The sequence below is a fragment of the Ochlerotatus camptorhynchus genome, unplaced genomic scaffold, assembly GCF_037179485.1.
Source record: "Ochlerotatus camptorhynchus isolate MF236.1 unplaced genomic scaffold, CSIRO-AGI_Acam_v1.1 ptg000240l, whole genome shotgun sequence".
NCBI classification, from domain to species: Eukaryota; Metazoa; Arthropoda; class Insecta; order Diptera; family Culicidae; genus Ochlerotatus; species Ochlerotatus camptorhynchus.
In genome coordinates, this window is record NW_027040730.1 from 1,617,292 (window position 1) to 1,632,709 (window position 15,418).

Here is a 15,418-nt window from a genome sequence, read left to right on the forward strand (position 1 = left end):
AGAATTCATTGTCATAAAAATGAGGGCCTAACTATAAGGAACAACTTTGTAGAAGAGACTTTTAGTCTAAAGTTTCAATTTCAGGCTCAAAACATATCATTCCAGCTAAATCTGCATTCTGGACCACTGTGCAATGGCAGCCATGAAGCTACTGCTGCCAGCAGTAACGATAGTTTCAGGTCACGTTCGGATGTATAGCAAAAATGATGAAACTCAAACTCACAACGGTTTGTAGTTTAGTTAGAATTGTAGCTGGTGAGTTTTGTAAGAAGTTGCAGTTAATTTTTGTCTACGTAAATCAAGCGTGATCTTGGGAATTCCTGAAAATTATTTTTTTTTTTATATATTTTTTCAACACTGCCTAAGACATTGCATATGAACTTATAGGCCAAACAAACAAAACATTGTCGGATTTTACAGTATTTTTTAGTAATTTCCACGATGACATGAAAACAATGTTTCAATACGTAAATTTTCCTCAGAACTTTAGATTTTTGAAATATTGCTCTAATTTTTTTAGAAAAATCATCACGTATTTTTACGCTAAGCAAAACAAAAATTAAACAATGGAAAAATGAAATGTTCACCTATGCCACATTTTAATCCAAACAGATTTTGAAACTAGAAACTGAAACTATGATCTAATGGAATAAAAATGTAGATTTTACGGTTTAGCGACATTGCAGTCAATTTGCAGCCTAGGGTGGGAAACGGACTCGAAACTCAAATGTCATTAGCCAAATACATCCATAGACCATATAGGTCCACCGTTGTATAATTGTGGGTTCAAATCCCACCGGTGCCCTTAGATTTTTTCGCAAATTTTCTCACACACACGTCTCTTACCGATGATATGTGAAAACCTCTCAGTATGTTCAAACTATCTTATAAACAATCAAATTGACTGCAAAGTCGCTAAACCGTAAATCAAAGTATAAGTAATTGATGATATTCATCGCTGCGGCCCGGTGGTCGGAGGTGAGGCTGGCAGCTCAAATGTTATATTCATACTGTACTGGACATATTTCAGCATGTAAGATGTACAACAAAAGTGACCTGTGTTTGTTCACATCGACTGACAAGCACATATCGTCGATAATAGACGATTGTTATGTACAACGCTTGCTCGGCAGGTCCATCGTTGTATAATTGGCAATGCACTGAATGGCACCGGTGCCTTTAGATTTTTTCGCAAATTTTCTCACACACACGTCTCTTACCGATGATATGTGCAAAACCTCTCAGTATGTTCAAACTATCTTATAAATAAAAATGTAGATACATTCACTTTTCATAAAAGTCGCCTTTAAACATGGCGTTTACTGGCACTTGCAGGGGAAATCCTGGTAAGACCGACAATCTATCGATTTTAACAGGAATGCTTTGTTTTTGCATAATTTATCGACCTAAAAACGTCACAGAACCTTATTTTGACTCTAGGTGCACCATTCATTGAGATTTTAAAAATGAATATTTTGATAAAGCTTGATTTTTAATAAAATCGAAAATTTTGTGTTTCAGGCGAAACAATTGGGAGTGAAAGTAAAATCGACACCCGCAATGTGGGTAGATTTCACATTTTCATGGCACGTGTAAGTATTATCACCGATTCCTAGTCCGGACTACTTTAAACTAGGGGAACAGAATTTTTTAGTAATCAAAGGAACACGTCTTAGTCCTTGTTACTTTGTATGCCTTGTTAATAATGATAAGCCCTCGCGTTGCCTGGACCGAGGATGACTTGAAACAACGAACAAATTGACAACGGAAAAATTCACTCCGTTGTCACGATGCCATTAAAATAACTCCCAACCTTCCGGCTTGCCAAATCTGGCCAAAGTATAACATATTCTTTGTGTGTGTTAATAATCGGTAGAATGAGTTGTTCCTTCGAGTCCATCGTCCTCTTTGTGGCGATAATTGAAGTTTTTGCGGCTGCCACTGCAGGTCTATTTCCAGATCATCAGCTCCTGGGCGAATTTGACTGCAATAACGAACTTAAAATAGCCGCAAACTTCGTGCCGTGGCAATTTTTTACCAATTTTAACGTTATTTCGATTTTTTGGACACACTTTGGAATTTCGACGATTTGTGCAGAATAAATTGTCTTCACTGTTCCATCAGGTATAATTTATGAAAATCAGCAAAAACCGTGACGATACTTTCAAAACTGCAAGAAAAGCTCTTTCGAAACAAACTGCTGTCAAAACATTCCAAAGCCGTCCACTAGGAGCGCAGGTATAAAATAAAATCTGCGTTCAATTAACTGGACCATGCTTTACTGTTAACCCTTTTTAAATATTAATGCAATTAATTCATCGATCCACACTCCAAAGAGTTCCATTAACGTCCCCTGTCTTGTGTCTACACACTGTCGCTTCATTTCATTATAACATGAGGTTTCCGGGTTGTTTATCCAGCAACCAAAAGAGATCACAACACACGCAAAAAGCACTTTTCCCTTAACTCTGTTAGGAAATTTCAGTCATGGTGATACAACCAGAAGCATCTCTGCATTCCCACCATCGTGACAGCAAGGAAACGTCGCGGTCATGATTGGCGCAAGAAGCATGGACGAACATTTTTCCATTGAAAACTTGTATAATTAGAGTTTACAACTAGAAGTGTGAGTCCTGACAATCTGGAAAACGGGACTGGCTTTAGGTATGGGGGTGTGGTGACATGTCTATCTTGCGGAAACTTTTTGTAGGTGCCATTACACGCATCGAGTTTTGACGTGGTGGGTAGTTTGGATTATGGTATGTTGTAACCGTAGTAAATATTAAAGTCACCTTTAAAATCTTTAAGTCATTGATGAACTTCAATGAATATATTAAGGCATGATTCAGGCGAGTTTCGCATGTTTTCTTATGTATGTATGTATATATTATTTTTCAATTAGGTGACATTCTAAATGAATAAGTCATTATTATTTTGTGATGAGTCAAGTTTGTCCGCTAGGCTAGCTTTTCCCACATTCCAAAAAAATATTTGTATTGTTTGAAAAAGTAAGATAAGATGAGTAGAAGCAAACATATTAGGGAGCCTTATTATGTAAAAAGTAATTGCAATAGTTAAGGTTGATTCAACTCATTTCGTTGAAAGCGTTTTGGAATAATGGAATCAATAAATGCTATGATGATATTTTGATACTAATAGGAAATCGACTGCCTCTAGGAAGGATTTTAAAAATTAACGGCTTCAGTCACACGATGGATAAAAAATCTACTCTGTTTTATGTCCGACGTTTTGCCTTTGGACTTGACCTTCTTCAGGGGATATAATGTTATAGCGTCTATCGTTCAGCGTACAAAGCTTTAAAATCGGATGGCATAGATTGGGTAAGAATCAATAGATTCACAGGATACCACATATAAGCTATTGAAGCGTCGATGTATTTTGATTACTTTACGGGCTACCTTTACTGTTGATTTATTTGTGTGTCGCAGTAGTTGGTGGTGTTTTCTGACTTCGAACAAATGCCATTCTGTGACACCTTAAACTCATGACAATTAAATAAAACAAGGGCAATAGCGTTTATAGTAAGTATTATATACATCATCACAGTAGACATATCCGAACATGTTCCTGGTACACATTAAATCAATATGTAAAAATAGTCACCTATGTTGAGAGGTGGATTAAATCAGTTTTTTTTCTTTTCGGAACGAGTTCATCAATGATGAATATCAATTGTTAAAAATTTTGCCAACATGAACAATAGTGTATTTTTCTTCTTATAATTGTTTTGCTAATTTATGTTAGATAGTCTGCTGTGAATTTCAGAATAATTTTTTTTTTTAAATTTAATCTAATTCAAAATTAGTATCGTCTGGGCATTGCCTATGATAATCTGTGAACAATGAATATTCAATGGCCGTATGAAATTTTCCATTATTCCATATTGGGTCTGCAGCTTCATCAATACTGAAATCTTCAGAACAATTAATAAATATGAAATCCAAGTAGCAATTCAGCTGGTTAGGAAAGTGAATAATTTGATGCTGGTGGCTGGTGTTATCAAAAATGAATTGAAATGTTTCGTTTTAAACTACAATTGGTAGCAGCAGAAAGTCGAATCAACTTATTTCTGGTTAAAACCTCCATAAACATGAACTTTGGTTTGACGTTCCACACTTTGAATTTTAGATTCTGCAATATTAAAGAACTTTTCATGCGATGACTTTTACGCAAAATTTAAGGAAAGTAAACAGTGAATTTCACCGTTTAAATATGTTAACCCACGCGCCTTCAAATTATTGTTGATTTTCAAAAATAATTCCTTGATCCATTTACCTAAATGAACAAAAAAAAATACTTCATATTAGAATTTTAGGGGCAAACAATTTTCGTTGTCGCGTTTGTAAAAAATGTATAAAACATTATGAAATAATAAATAGTAAATATATCTGTAAGTGACAAGAAATGATTGCAAAGTTTGTATTAGACACATAAAACCTGGAAATTTAGCTTTGACAGAGTCACAATGAGAGATTTCCTGATCGCCTCTTCGCGAAGAGTAAAGAGCGAAGAGTAAAGAGCGAAGAGTAAAGAGCGAAGAGTGGATGAGATAAATTACAAAACCGCCTCTCATGTGTGTGTGTGTGTGTAAAATCTAACCCCCACTGTCCGGCAGTGTTATTATGGAAGAAAACTGCTTTTTATTACCCTTAAATTAAAGCAGGTTTAGTCCGGGAGCTAGAAGGTGTTAGCTCTATTGCAGCTCCAGTGACCCATTTCAGAATGCCTGGTAATTCACGACCACTCCGAGGTCACTTTTACTTACAATAAGCCCCGCATGTTCACTCTACCTTTATCAAATGGATAATGGTATCATAAACACACTTCCAGATTCAAAAAATATTATTTCCAAATCTGGCACGTATATAGTTTTGAAATTTGTTCAACTGTATTAAATCGATTTGACTGGACATTTCTTATCAATTTTGTTTCGAATACCTCTTGATTCATCTGCTGGCAGCACTTACTGGCCCTTACTGGCGACCAACTCATCTGCCAGCAAATGCAATCGAGATATGTATAAGAACAATCTTCAACTGGAACGTACTCACCAAATCAATACATCCGGGAGCAAATTCCCGATGCTTATTTTTCTTTCGCGAGCCCGTCGTCGTCGGCGTTCGAAACTGCACCCGCACTTTAGGTGAATCATTCTGTCGCAAAAAAGCCATGCAGGAGACGGATTCTTCATCACCTTTAACTGGTTTCGCGCATTGGTCACAGGCGGAAGTCATGCTGACTCAGTTTCCAAAAGTGATTTAGAAACAGCTGTGGAGATGCTCTAATACGCAAAGAGGAATTGAATTCTCAAGATCGCCCAATGCTAGACAGTATACACTACAATATGACTGATTGGATAACTTTTTCACTGTTTTCACAACACAAAATATGCTCTAATTAGACGATTATCGCAACGAACTGCACTTTTCACTAACAACCAGTACAATATTACAGGTATACCTAACGGAAAAAAAAACGAATAACGATAGCCCGTGTGATAAAAAATCGGCAAATTTAGCAGCGCACAATCACGACGATGTGAATAACAACAACTCATAAATTACAAAACCGCCTCTCATGTAGTAAAATTGGCAGGTATTATGTGTCAAACACAAACTTTACAATCTATTTTTGTTGCTTACACAATCAAAATATTATTTTAATATCTTATTATTCCGTTATTTCATAAAACATTATTATAGCCCACATTAATGGAAGGCACCCTGGTTATAGCATCATCTCGATCATAAGCGGTGAGCCGTTATCAGAGCTGTTTATGACATCAAAGCCGTTAACACCAGCGTAAAAGTCTACAATGCAAATTCTCATTGATATGAAGGGATCGGTGACATTAGAGAACCGTTTCTGCTTACTAAGCAGAACATCATATGCTTATTACACTAGTTTACAGCAAATTTGAACTTTGTACGCTGATGGTCATTTACCATGTTAAATTGTGCGTTGAATGTGGTTGAATCCAAAAATGTAGTCAGTAGGATAGTTTGCTAGATACAATTAAAAATAAAATTTCACCTAATAAAAGTTGGTTTACTAAAATACCAATACCTCCGGCTGTAATGAAGCTATGTCAATTATTTTAATGCCAAATAAAAAGTGAGAAAGTTTAATTTCGATCAACTACATACTATTTATCAGTGATATTTTTTTTCTTGGAAATATGCAAAACATTAAAACAATAAACAAACTATAAATTAACTAAATACCATTATGCGACGCCGGTGGTGTAGCGGTAAGAGTGATTACCTCTCACCCCAGCCGGACTGGGTTCAATCCCAGTCGGCGCCGCCGGGATATTCTGAGGCATAGAATCTCTGATCACGTAAGTAAATCCGTTAGTTCCCAGTTCGTGAGTTGATGGGTCGATAGGTAGGGTCCAGGTGAGGGAGCTTGCCTCCCTGGTGTCGGTAGCATTGGTGCTTAGCACGGAAAACAAGATCGACGGAAAAAAATCAAGGAAAAAAAACAATACCACTAATCTCACTGGCAAATCATGTCCAATTACTCGAAATAAAATTTTCTAACCTTTAATTTGGCGTTCAAATAATTGAAATAGCTTTATTACAGCCGGGTATATTTGTGTTTTAGTAAACAAACTTTTTTAAGTGCAATTTATTTTTTTAAGATGTATTTATAAAACTATAATACTGAGATTTTTCAGACTACATGTTTGGATTCAGCGCACGCTTTTAAATTAAAATCATAGGTCAAACATTGAAGTTCATTTTTTTTTTTACTTTTATTTGCAAACTAGTCTTATCAGGCCCCTTCACATTCTTGTTTCGTTACCCACTTTCTTTCTTCACTTATCCTTATTCTTATTTTTTATCAGTTTTTGCCTAAACGAACCCTGCTGCAAACCCATCCCATTCCCCACACCCCGTTCCAACATCCCAATTTCTCGATTTCTAAAAAAAACATCAATTCCTTAATTGTCCTGCATTCGGACGCAGTCGGCCCAGTTTTACAAATTGTGGGTTATAGATCTGATGGTTCTCTGTGAAATTACAGGAGATCTGAAAATATAACGCAGAAGCCACCGCACCGTGCTCATAGTCATTTGATTGTTGATTGTAGAAAGTAACTAAACTTTCAGAGTAAACAATCCCTGGTCATGCCTTCATGCTTTCTCGGGAAATGATATTACGTTGGGCTAATTATGCCTTCAACTATACCTTTACCCAGACATGGCAAATCATTTACATTCATTTAGTGAATTCATTTAAATTATTTGATCGACAGAATTCCGTAGAATGATGCAGGAAGTTTTTGTAGGTTTTATGATTAGCTACAACTTTTGTAAATAATGCAAAACTATATCCCTTATGCCTGATGGACCAGAGCGAGCAGAACCCACCATTGCTTTTCAGTGAATGAAAATTATATTCACTGAAAAACAATAACAAGTTCTGCCCGCTCTAGTTTGTCATACATAAAAGATACAGATTTGAGATCTTGACAAAAGTTGTATTTAATCATAAAACCTACAAAAGATTCACCATTTTACGGAATTCTGTTGATGAAAAAAAATTAGAGGCAAATGATTTTCCATGCCTGCTTTTACCTTTACCTATTATCGTCAAGGGGTAAATTAAGTGCTTGAGCGCTTAATTTTGGTAGATTTTAAACACCTTCATTTACCTTCATTAGATTTTAAACACGACTCAATTTACCCCCTTGACTGTAATAGGGAAAGGTATTACCGAAGCTGTCATTTCCCCTGGTAGGATGCGGCCCTTGCGTAATAAATTTCATAAGAAACGCCCGGGTGGATTGACACCCCCTCGCGTCAATAATTAGCACTCATATGGCAGAACAGATATCAATGGCAAAAAAGAGCGATATTTTGTTTAATTCATCCGTGATTCAACAAGATGTGAATTAAATTCGGAATCTGTAGCATGTGATAAAATTGAAATCAAATTTCACAATAACGAAGGGATGCTCTGGAAACATAATTTATGAATCCCTTCTGAGCAAAGGAAGACAAATTCTCCCGGGCAAAAACTTCTCTAAATTAATACGATTGCTGAAAAATCTCAAGAATAATGTTGTGGGAATGAGGAGAAAGGCGCTAATGAACTCGTTTTTGAGTTGTAGTCCATCGTAGCTTGACGAACGAAGCGGTATTTGGCTAAACGTAAACAAGGAGCAGGAAAATTAATCTTATTTCTACAATGAGTTAGTATCTGAAAATTTTCGCTTACCACCAAGCGCTCGAAAATTGATTGAATGCTTTCGTTGTTGGTTCACAGAGTAGTGAAATGCAAAGATGAAGATAAATTGAACAACGGGTGGCTGTTAGCATAGTTTAAGACAGTTCCTTAAGGCAGTACTTACAAGTTCGCTATTGCCCGTGAATGATAGGACAAACAAGACCATAGACTACGTCAACTATCTTCGAGGTTTTGAACTAGTATTTCTGTGGATGGCACGCATGCAATAAACACGCTAAATGTTGGAGGAAACACGTCACGCGCGAAGTGTGAAATATTCCCACTTTACTTGAACACGCTTTTATTAGAACGAAGAAAGATGACATACAAAAAAAAGTGAACAGACAAAATTAAGCTGAGTGAAACACGGATCGAATTGGGGGAAAAGATTGAGAAAGCACCTGGTGGTTGACGCAGAAATGATCACCCGGCGTGCGAAAGATGTTGAACTAAACTAATTCAGATACATGTATGTTTGCTGTGTGGCGTACGATTTGTTTTACCGTAGGAGGAGGGTTCAATGGCTTTTATTTTTAGCACCAACTGCACTTGATTATTTTTAAATTGTGACTGCTAGGGTTTGAGTCCTTATATCTACATATCTTTTGGAGTAACTACACATCAATAAGGGATAAAAAAAAACAGAATTGTTTTGTCTTTGTACCAAGAAATAATGGCTACCGAAAGAAACATCAGTAGACACTTGAACGTATATATTCGTACGAAGAATATATTCTGATAATAGCATAAATCGTTCGTGAATCCCTCAAATTTCATTCAAAATACGGTAAATGTCGGCTTCGTCAATACCTTTGTCGAATTGTCATTTGTTATTTGCATAAAATAGTTCAAAAATGAGTACTCATGGACTTTCTCATCTAGCGATAACAGGTAATGGTATTGCCGAAACCGACATTCATCTTATTTCTTAATGGACCCCTCAAATTTACGAAGTTAAAAATTGTTTATTCAAATATTTATTTAATAAGTCAAAAGGTTTGAATTATAAATAAATATTTACACCACCTCTTCCCCAAGCACCTCTTCCTCTTTTTCTGTTTGCTTGTTGTTGTCCAGCACTATGTGTTGGCTACAAAATGGTGAGTCAACAACCTGGAAGGATAGTGATATTTTGAAATTTCATTTGATGACTTTTCAGTAAAACATAATGAATACTGAAAACTCGGTACTCCATTTTAGTCATTCGCTGTAAAGCTATTATTTTGCGGAACATTCAGTAATGTTTGGTACTTGTTTTTTTTTGTTATTTACAGTTTGAAAACTGTTTAAAAAAATTACCGAACAGGGAAGCCGTAATCAAGTATGTGCAACGCAAACACTGGCGTGGTAACCGTAGTTGTCAAATCCGAGAGTCTATTCACGTAGTGTTATAGATGAACTTTCACAGTTATTAATTGAGAGCTTTCGATGCCTGTACCATTTTTGCATTAGTAATAATTGTATGGCAAGTACAATCATATTCTATGCTCAGCGAAATCGAGAAATTCCTAGAGGCAGCCCTAAGTTTGCACCTTTAGAATTGATAAAACGATCCATAAAATATTGAAAAACGTTCCATTAAAAACATCCAAATGATCCATAAAACATCGGAGAAAATCCCTAAAAAAGTGTGGATGATCCATAAAAAATATCAATATGATCCATATTTAATGTGAAATTTAGCAACACAATTGTAAAAATGTACCACTAAATTTCTAAATAATGAGCATTGGAATTGTACGAATTACCCATAAACATATTGCAATTGATCCATAAAACATTCAGCAATGAACCTTAAACTAAAAAAGTGATCCATAAAAAATCAAGTTTGCACACTTAAAAATATAGGCATGATTCATAAATTAGACGTATATTATTCATGTTTAGGACACTATTTTTTTAAATTTTGATCCATAAACCTTGAAAAATTGCTCCACTGCTTATCTACTTAGATTTACTGTCCTACCCGTGTATTTAAGGTAGATGTGCGAAGCGACGGGCAAGCGTCTAGAATTACCTTTCAAAAGAAGATTCTATAATAATATTCTTAAGACGTTTCCTATGGAAGCTTCATTTAGAAACCTTTTAAGAAGCTTATTCTAGACGCTCGCCCATCGTTCTGCTCTTCTGACAAAAAAAAACACGGGCAGAACAGTAAATCTGAGTAGCTACGCAGTTATGTAGCAATTTTCCAAGGTTTATTTTGATCAAATTAAAAAACATATGTATATAGACCGAGATATAGACTATAATTGGGACACACCCAAATAAGCACGTCTACCAACAACTGGAACACCTACCCTAGGTATGATCCATAAAATTAACATTTTTTTTTTCATTTTTTCTTAAGAAGATTATTATAGAAGCTTCTTTTGGAAGCTAATTCTAGACGCTTGACCATCGCTCCGCACATCTACCTAAAAACACGGCAGGACAGTAAATCTAAGTAGTTAAGTAGTAATGGAGCAATTTTTCATGGTTTATGGATCAAAATTAATAAAACAGTGTCCAAAACGTGAATAATATACGTCTAATTTATGGATCATGGCTGTTCGGAATATCGGGGTGACCCTGTACCGCCAAGCCCAGTGACAACCCTGTGGGGGATTCAGAGAGCTACGGTAACGGTCGCTGTCAGAAATGACAGACATCAGGTTTGGTTCAACGGAACTGTGAACTCACAGTTCCGTTGAACCAAACCTTAGATAGGTCGGAGTATGAACGAGAAAAAAAGAGGAAAACAAGATACAATTCCAAACCATCAAAAAAACGTCCCAAGCAAATCGATTAACGTACCCCATTCTAGTCAAAATTCTAGTACTACACAATGTTTGTTTTGATTCGCTATGAAAGTTTGACAGGTAAAATGAGGGGTTCGTGGATTTTCTCTTGTTTTTTAGGGGTGCATCGATAAGCTTGGGACCGAAGATAGTACCAGAGCTGAGCCAAAAAGTTGAGTACATTTCTTCGGGACCTTCTGGTCTTAAAGTTATGTACCTGTATGTAGCTACTGAAGTAGGTTAGTTGGAGGTGGAATTCGTGCAAATATTGAATTTAATAACCCTATATTTGCTTAAACTAGATATTACAATTTGATCCTAAAATCTGGTAACCTACAATTTGTTCCTAAACGCTATATACATAATTTACCCTAAGTAACTAGTAAGTAGCTCATTCTACATCGTTTGCGTGCTTAACTAAAATAATAATTGAATCCCTAAATGCTAAATCTAGCCAAATCTTTGTTGAAAGAGTGACGGAAGATAACTCTCGGTTTGAAAATCTCCCGTTCAGCCTCCTATCGCTTTTCATGGAGGAATTTCTCTTCCTCCAGCGCTTTCTTATTTGCGCTTTTCTCCTGCAGCAACTGGTCTAGGGATTCTTCCAGGCTGACCTCATTGGTACTTCCTTTTCCAGATTCGGTTGCGGCATCACTCCTCACTCTATTATTTCTGCTAGATGGTTTCTTTGGGACAGACTTCTTGGTTCCTTTTGCCACCTTATAAGCATTAAGATTGGTTTTGATTTTATATTAGTTTAATAAAACCTATTTCAGCTTCAAGCTGTCCAAAACGAGACTGCTCTGAGGAAGTTGCTTTCATTAATACGAACATGGCTATATTTTTAAGTGCGCAAACATGATTTTCTATGGATCACTTTCTTTAGTTTAAGGTTCACTGCTGAATGTATTATGGATCAATTGCAATATGTTTATGGGTAATTCGTACAATTTCAATGCTCATTCCTTAGAAATTTAGCGGTACATTTTTACAATTGTGTTGCTAAATTTTACATTAAATATGGATCATATTGATATTTTTTATGGATCATTCACACTTTTTTAAGGATTTTCTCCGAAGTTTTATGGATCATTTGGATGTTTTTTATGGAACGTTTTCCAATATTGTATGGATCATTTATTGGTTTTTATGTTCAAAAGTATGTTTGCCATTCCTGGACCGGACCGGGAAACGAACTCAGCCACTTGCATCATGGCCTTCTCAAGTAACATCGTTCATAAAAAGAAAAAGAAATCCCATTTTTTTCCTTGATTTATTTTCCGTCGATCTTGTTTTCCGTGCTGAGCACCAATGCTACCGACACCCGGGAGGCAGCTCTCGCACCTGGACTCTACCTATCGACCCATCAACTCATGAACCGGGCACCAACGGCTTTACTTTCCTTCCGAAGGAAGGCGTGATCAGACATGTTATACCTCAGAAAATCCCGGCGGCGCCGACTGGGATTGAACCCAGGCCTGCTGGGGTGAGAGGTAATAACAAATCCCAGTTTTAAATAAGCTATGTATTAATTGCTTTGAAAACATGTTGTTTTTAACCCGTTGTACTATTATTTGTGAAGTATTCAACCTTTCTTACAGAAATCAAACTGCAATGAAAATTTACCTTTAACCTTCCTTGTATCCTAGTACCCGGCGTCACTTTAAAAAAAGCTGTAAGTTTGCAACGAAATATGATAGAGACCTAAAATTTCCTCACCTTTCCTAACATTCTAAAACAAACATTTTGCTGCCAAAAGAAGCTTTCAGCGACCTCTAGAAGTGGCACTAAAAAAAAAGTGACACATTTTGCATTAGAGTCTAAAACGACCCAGACTGCAACTCGGTCCCAAAAATCCATTTGTTGACCGATTCTTGATATATTGGCAATTTCAAAACCTCATGTACTGCACAGCAAAAAAAAATAATTTTAATATCACATCAAAGTGGCTGCACTTCAATCGGGTAAAAAATGCACAAAATGCTCTCCAGAGTTTTAATCTTGTAACCAAACCAAGGAAGCAGGAGTGCAAGTGATTTTGATCGATTCTCTTCATCAACTTTCATTGGAGGCGAACCAGCCTCAGCCTAAATAAAGATAAATCAATCAATCAATCATCAACTTTCACTTTGAAAAAAATTACTACAAATTTAGTACGCCTACAATTAAAAAATGAGAAGAGTCAAGATAATAGATGATCGATCAATTAAAAGAACTACATGCTTTTCACATTTGTTCCGTCCACTAGCGGTCCTACGTCAAGCTTCCGTTCGTGTCCCTAGGCACAGACCCTTCTACTTTTTTCAACGAGTTCAGTATTTTTTATTAAAAACATAATGTTTATTCTTCAAAAAAACGTAAATGAATATTGGAGAAGGGGCCTTGGTCAGCCGTACGACGCAACTTAGTCACGATGCTCTCACAAGAGCGCTGGACGGCACTGAAATCATTCTCATTTTTTATTGAACACCCGTTATTGTTTAATGCGTAAGGAAGCATGTATAAATGACGTAGCATTTCAGGGGAGTTTCAGAAGTTCTGACCAGCCATGTATTATAGGTGTGGATTATTCATAATTAGTGCTGATATTCACGAGGGAAAGTGGGGGAAAAATTGTTTCTAAACGTTTTATCATCATTATATATAAATTTAAACAAAATTTAGCTCACAGGCCCTTCAATCAATGCATATTTTATCTTTAAAGTTGTCTACTTTTATAGAATATTGTTTATGTTGCCCTTTATGATTGTTATTCATTCACTTCATATTTTTTAAAGCAGATATCAGGGAATCTGTGGTGGTTCAAATCATGAAAATAGAGCATCATGTGTGCTGTAGTTGAATATTTTGTGGAAGCTGATATTTATGCAATAGAAATATCGAAGTGTTAATGGGCTAACATTGAAGCATGTAGACAGTGTGAGGTTGGCGAATGTCCGTAACGCTCCAAACAATTTTTGTTTACGCTCAATTCGGTGTTTACGAGGTTTGCATTTCCTCGATTTTGTTCCAATGAGTACACAAAATCCAATATCACCATATTTTTCTATGATTTTTTTTCTGCTTTTTGAAGCAAGTTGCACTTAATTTTGTTGAAATTTGAAATTATTCGAATCAAAATAGAAACGAAAAAATAGCCCACCATATTTCACGGACACACTGACATATACTTATGATATTTAACCATAGGAGTAAAGAGTTACAGAGTCACAGTCTTCGCCAATAAGGCTTTGATAGAGCTTCATTTTTATATTTAAGAACTTTAATGTTTATGATTACGTTTTAAAAATAGATTTATAGTATCACATTAGTATATTACCATATAACAGAACGAGTTTAACGACGATATAATGTGTTTTAATTACAGCAATGCATTATTTTTTTTTTAACACGATGAGAATGACTTTGATTATAATACATTTTATGAAACTTGTGTACTGTAAAACTGGGTCAAATGTCGTGGTTCAAATACCATACAACGGAGCAAATCTGATCAGTGTTTGTTTTTGTTCGGATGTAATATTTGTTACTCACCCTGAATAAACAAAAAATACTACAGATAAATAATGAGAAATATAAATACACCCCGATGTCCAAATCACCCGGTTTTATTATACTTTAATTGTAATTTAAATAGGAAAGCTTAAGCATCCCTTATGTTACGCATCTAAAACATTTGTTTCAAAAAGTTGTACTAAGAAATTCACCGTGTAATGATTATCACCAAACTTAATATCAATCTTCTTTGATTTCTCGGATCATTCGTATGCATGACGAACCATCCATAATTTAATCCTTTTCTAAGGGAAGATATCTCAAAATAGATTTTCTATAGATACCAACCACTTAATACTATGCAAAGCGATAGGAGTAAATCTAATCTCAAATTCCCAGAGAGGAATTAATTCTGACTTGATAAAGGATTGACATTTCCTACAGTGGCTTCATCCTTCTTCGAGTGAAAATATTTAAAACGTGCTCACAAATCAATCATTCAACTTACCCGTTTTAACAAGTTTGAAGGTAACACTGTTGTGGGATTTGAGTGCCTCGTTTAGGCCAGGATGACCTAAATCCTTAAGAACCCCTCCGGAGGAAGACATGCTTCCCCCAAGAGGCAGCTGCGACACCGGATCGATGCTCGGTGTCGTCCCTCCTCGTTTGCTACTAAATATACTACGATGGGACTTTGATGACTCTGGAAGTACAAAGTGAAAAAAGAGAGCAGAAGAGACGATTGCGATTAAATACACGCTGTTTATTTACTCATTGATTTTATTAACGTCTGTTTACACGCAGCTGAAAAGATGTTAATGATGCCATAAAAAGAGAAGTTAGTGCTTAAAAGCGATGCTGCTGAAAACTGGGAAGCAACCAGGCAAT

The 15,418-nt window shown here is 36.0% G+C and overlaps 1 protein-coding gene across 8 annotated transcripts in view; it reads right to left on the reverse strand.

Annotated features, from left to right (window-relative positions):
* The window catches only part of Stacl (Stac-like), a 242,013-nt gene that overhangs the window by 157,816 nt on the left and 68,779 nt on the right, over positions 1-15,418 (reverse strand). For all 8 annotated transcript variants that reach the window (XM_065225890.1, XM_065225891.1, XM_065225892.1 and 5 more), the window contains exon 4: positions 15,039-15,233. In XM_065225890.1, the coding sequence (XP_065081962.1) occupies positions 15,039-15,233 (195 nt within the window). The remainder of the gene's footprint in view (positions 1-15,038; positions 15,234-15,418) is intronic.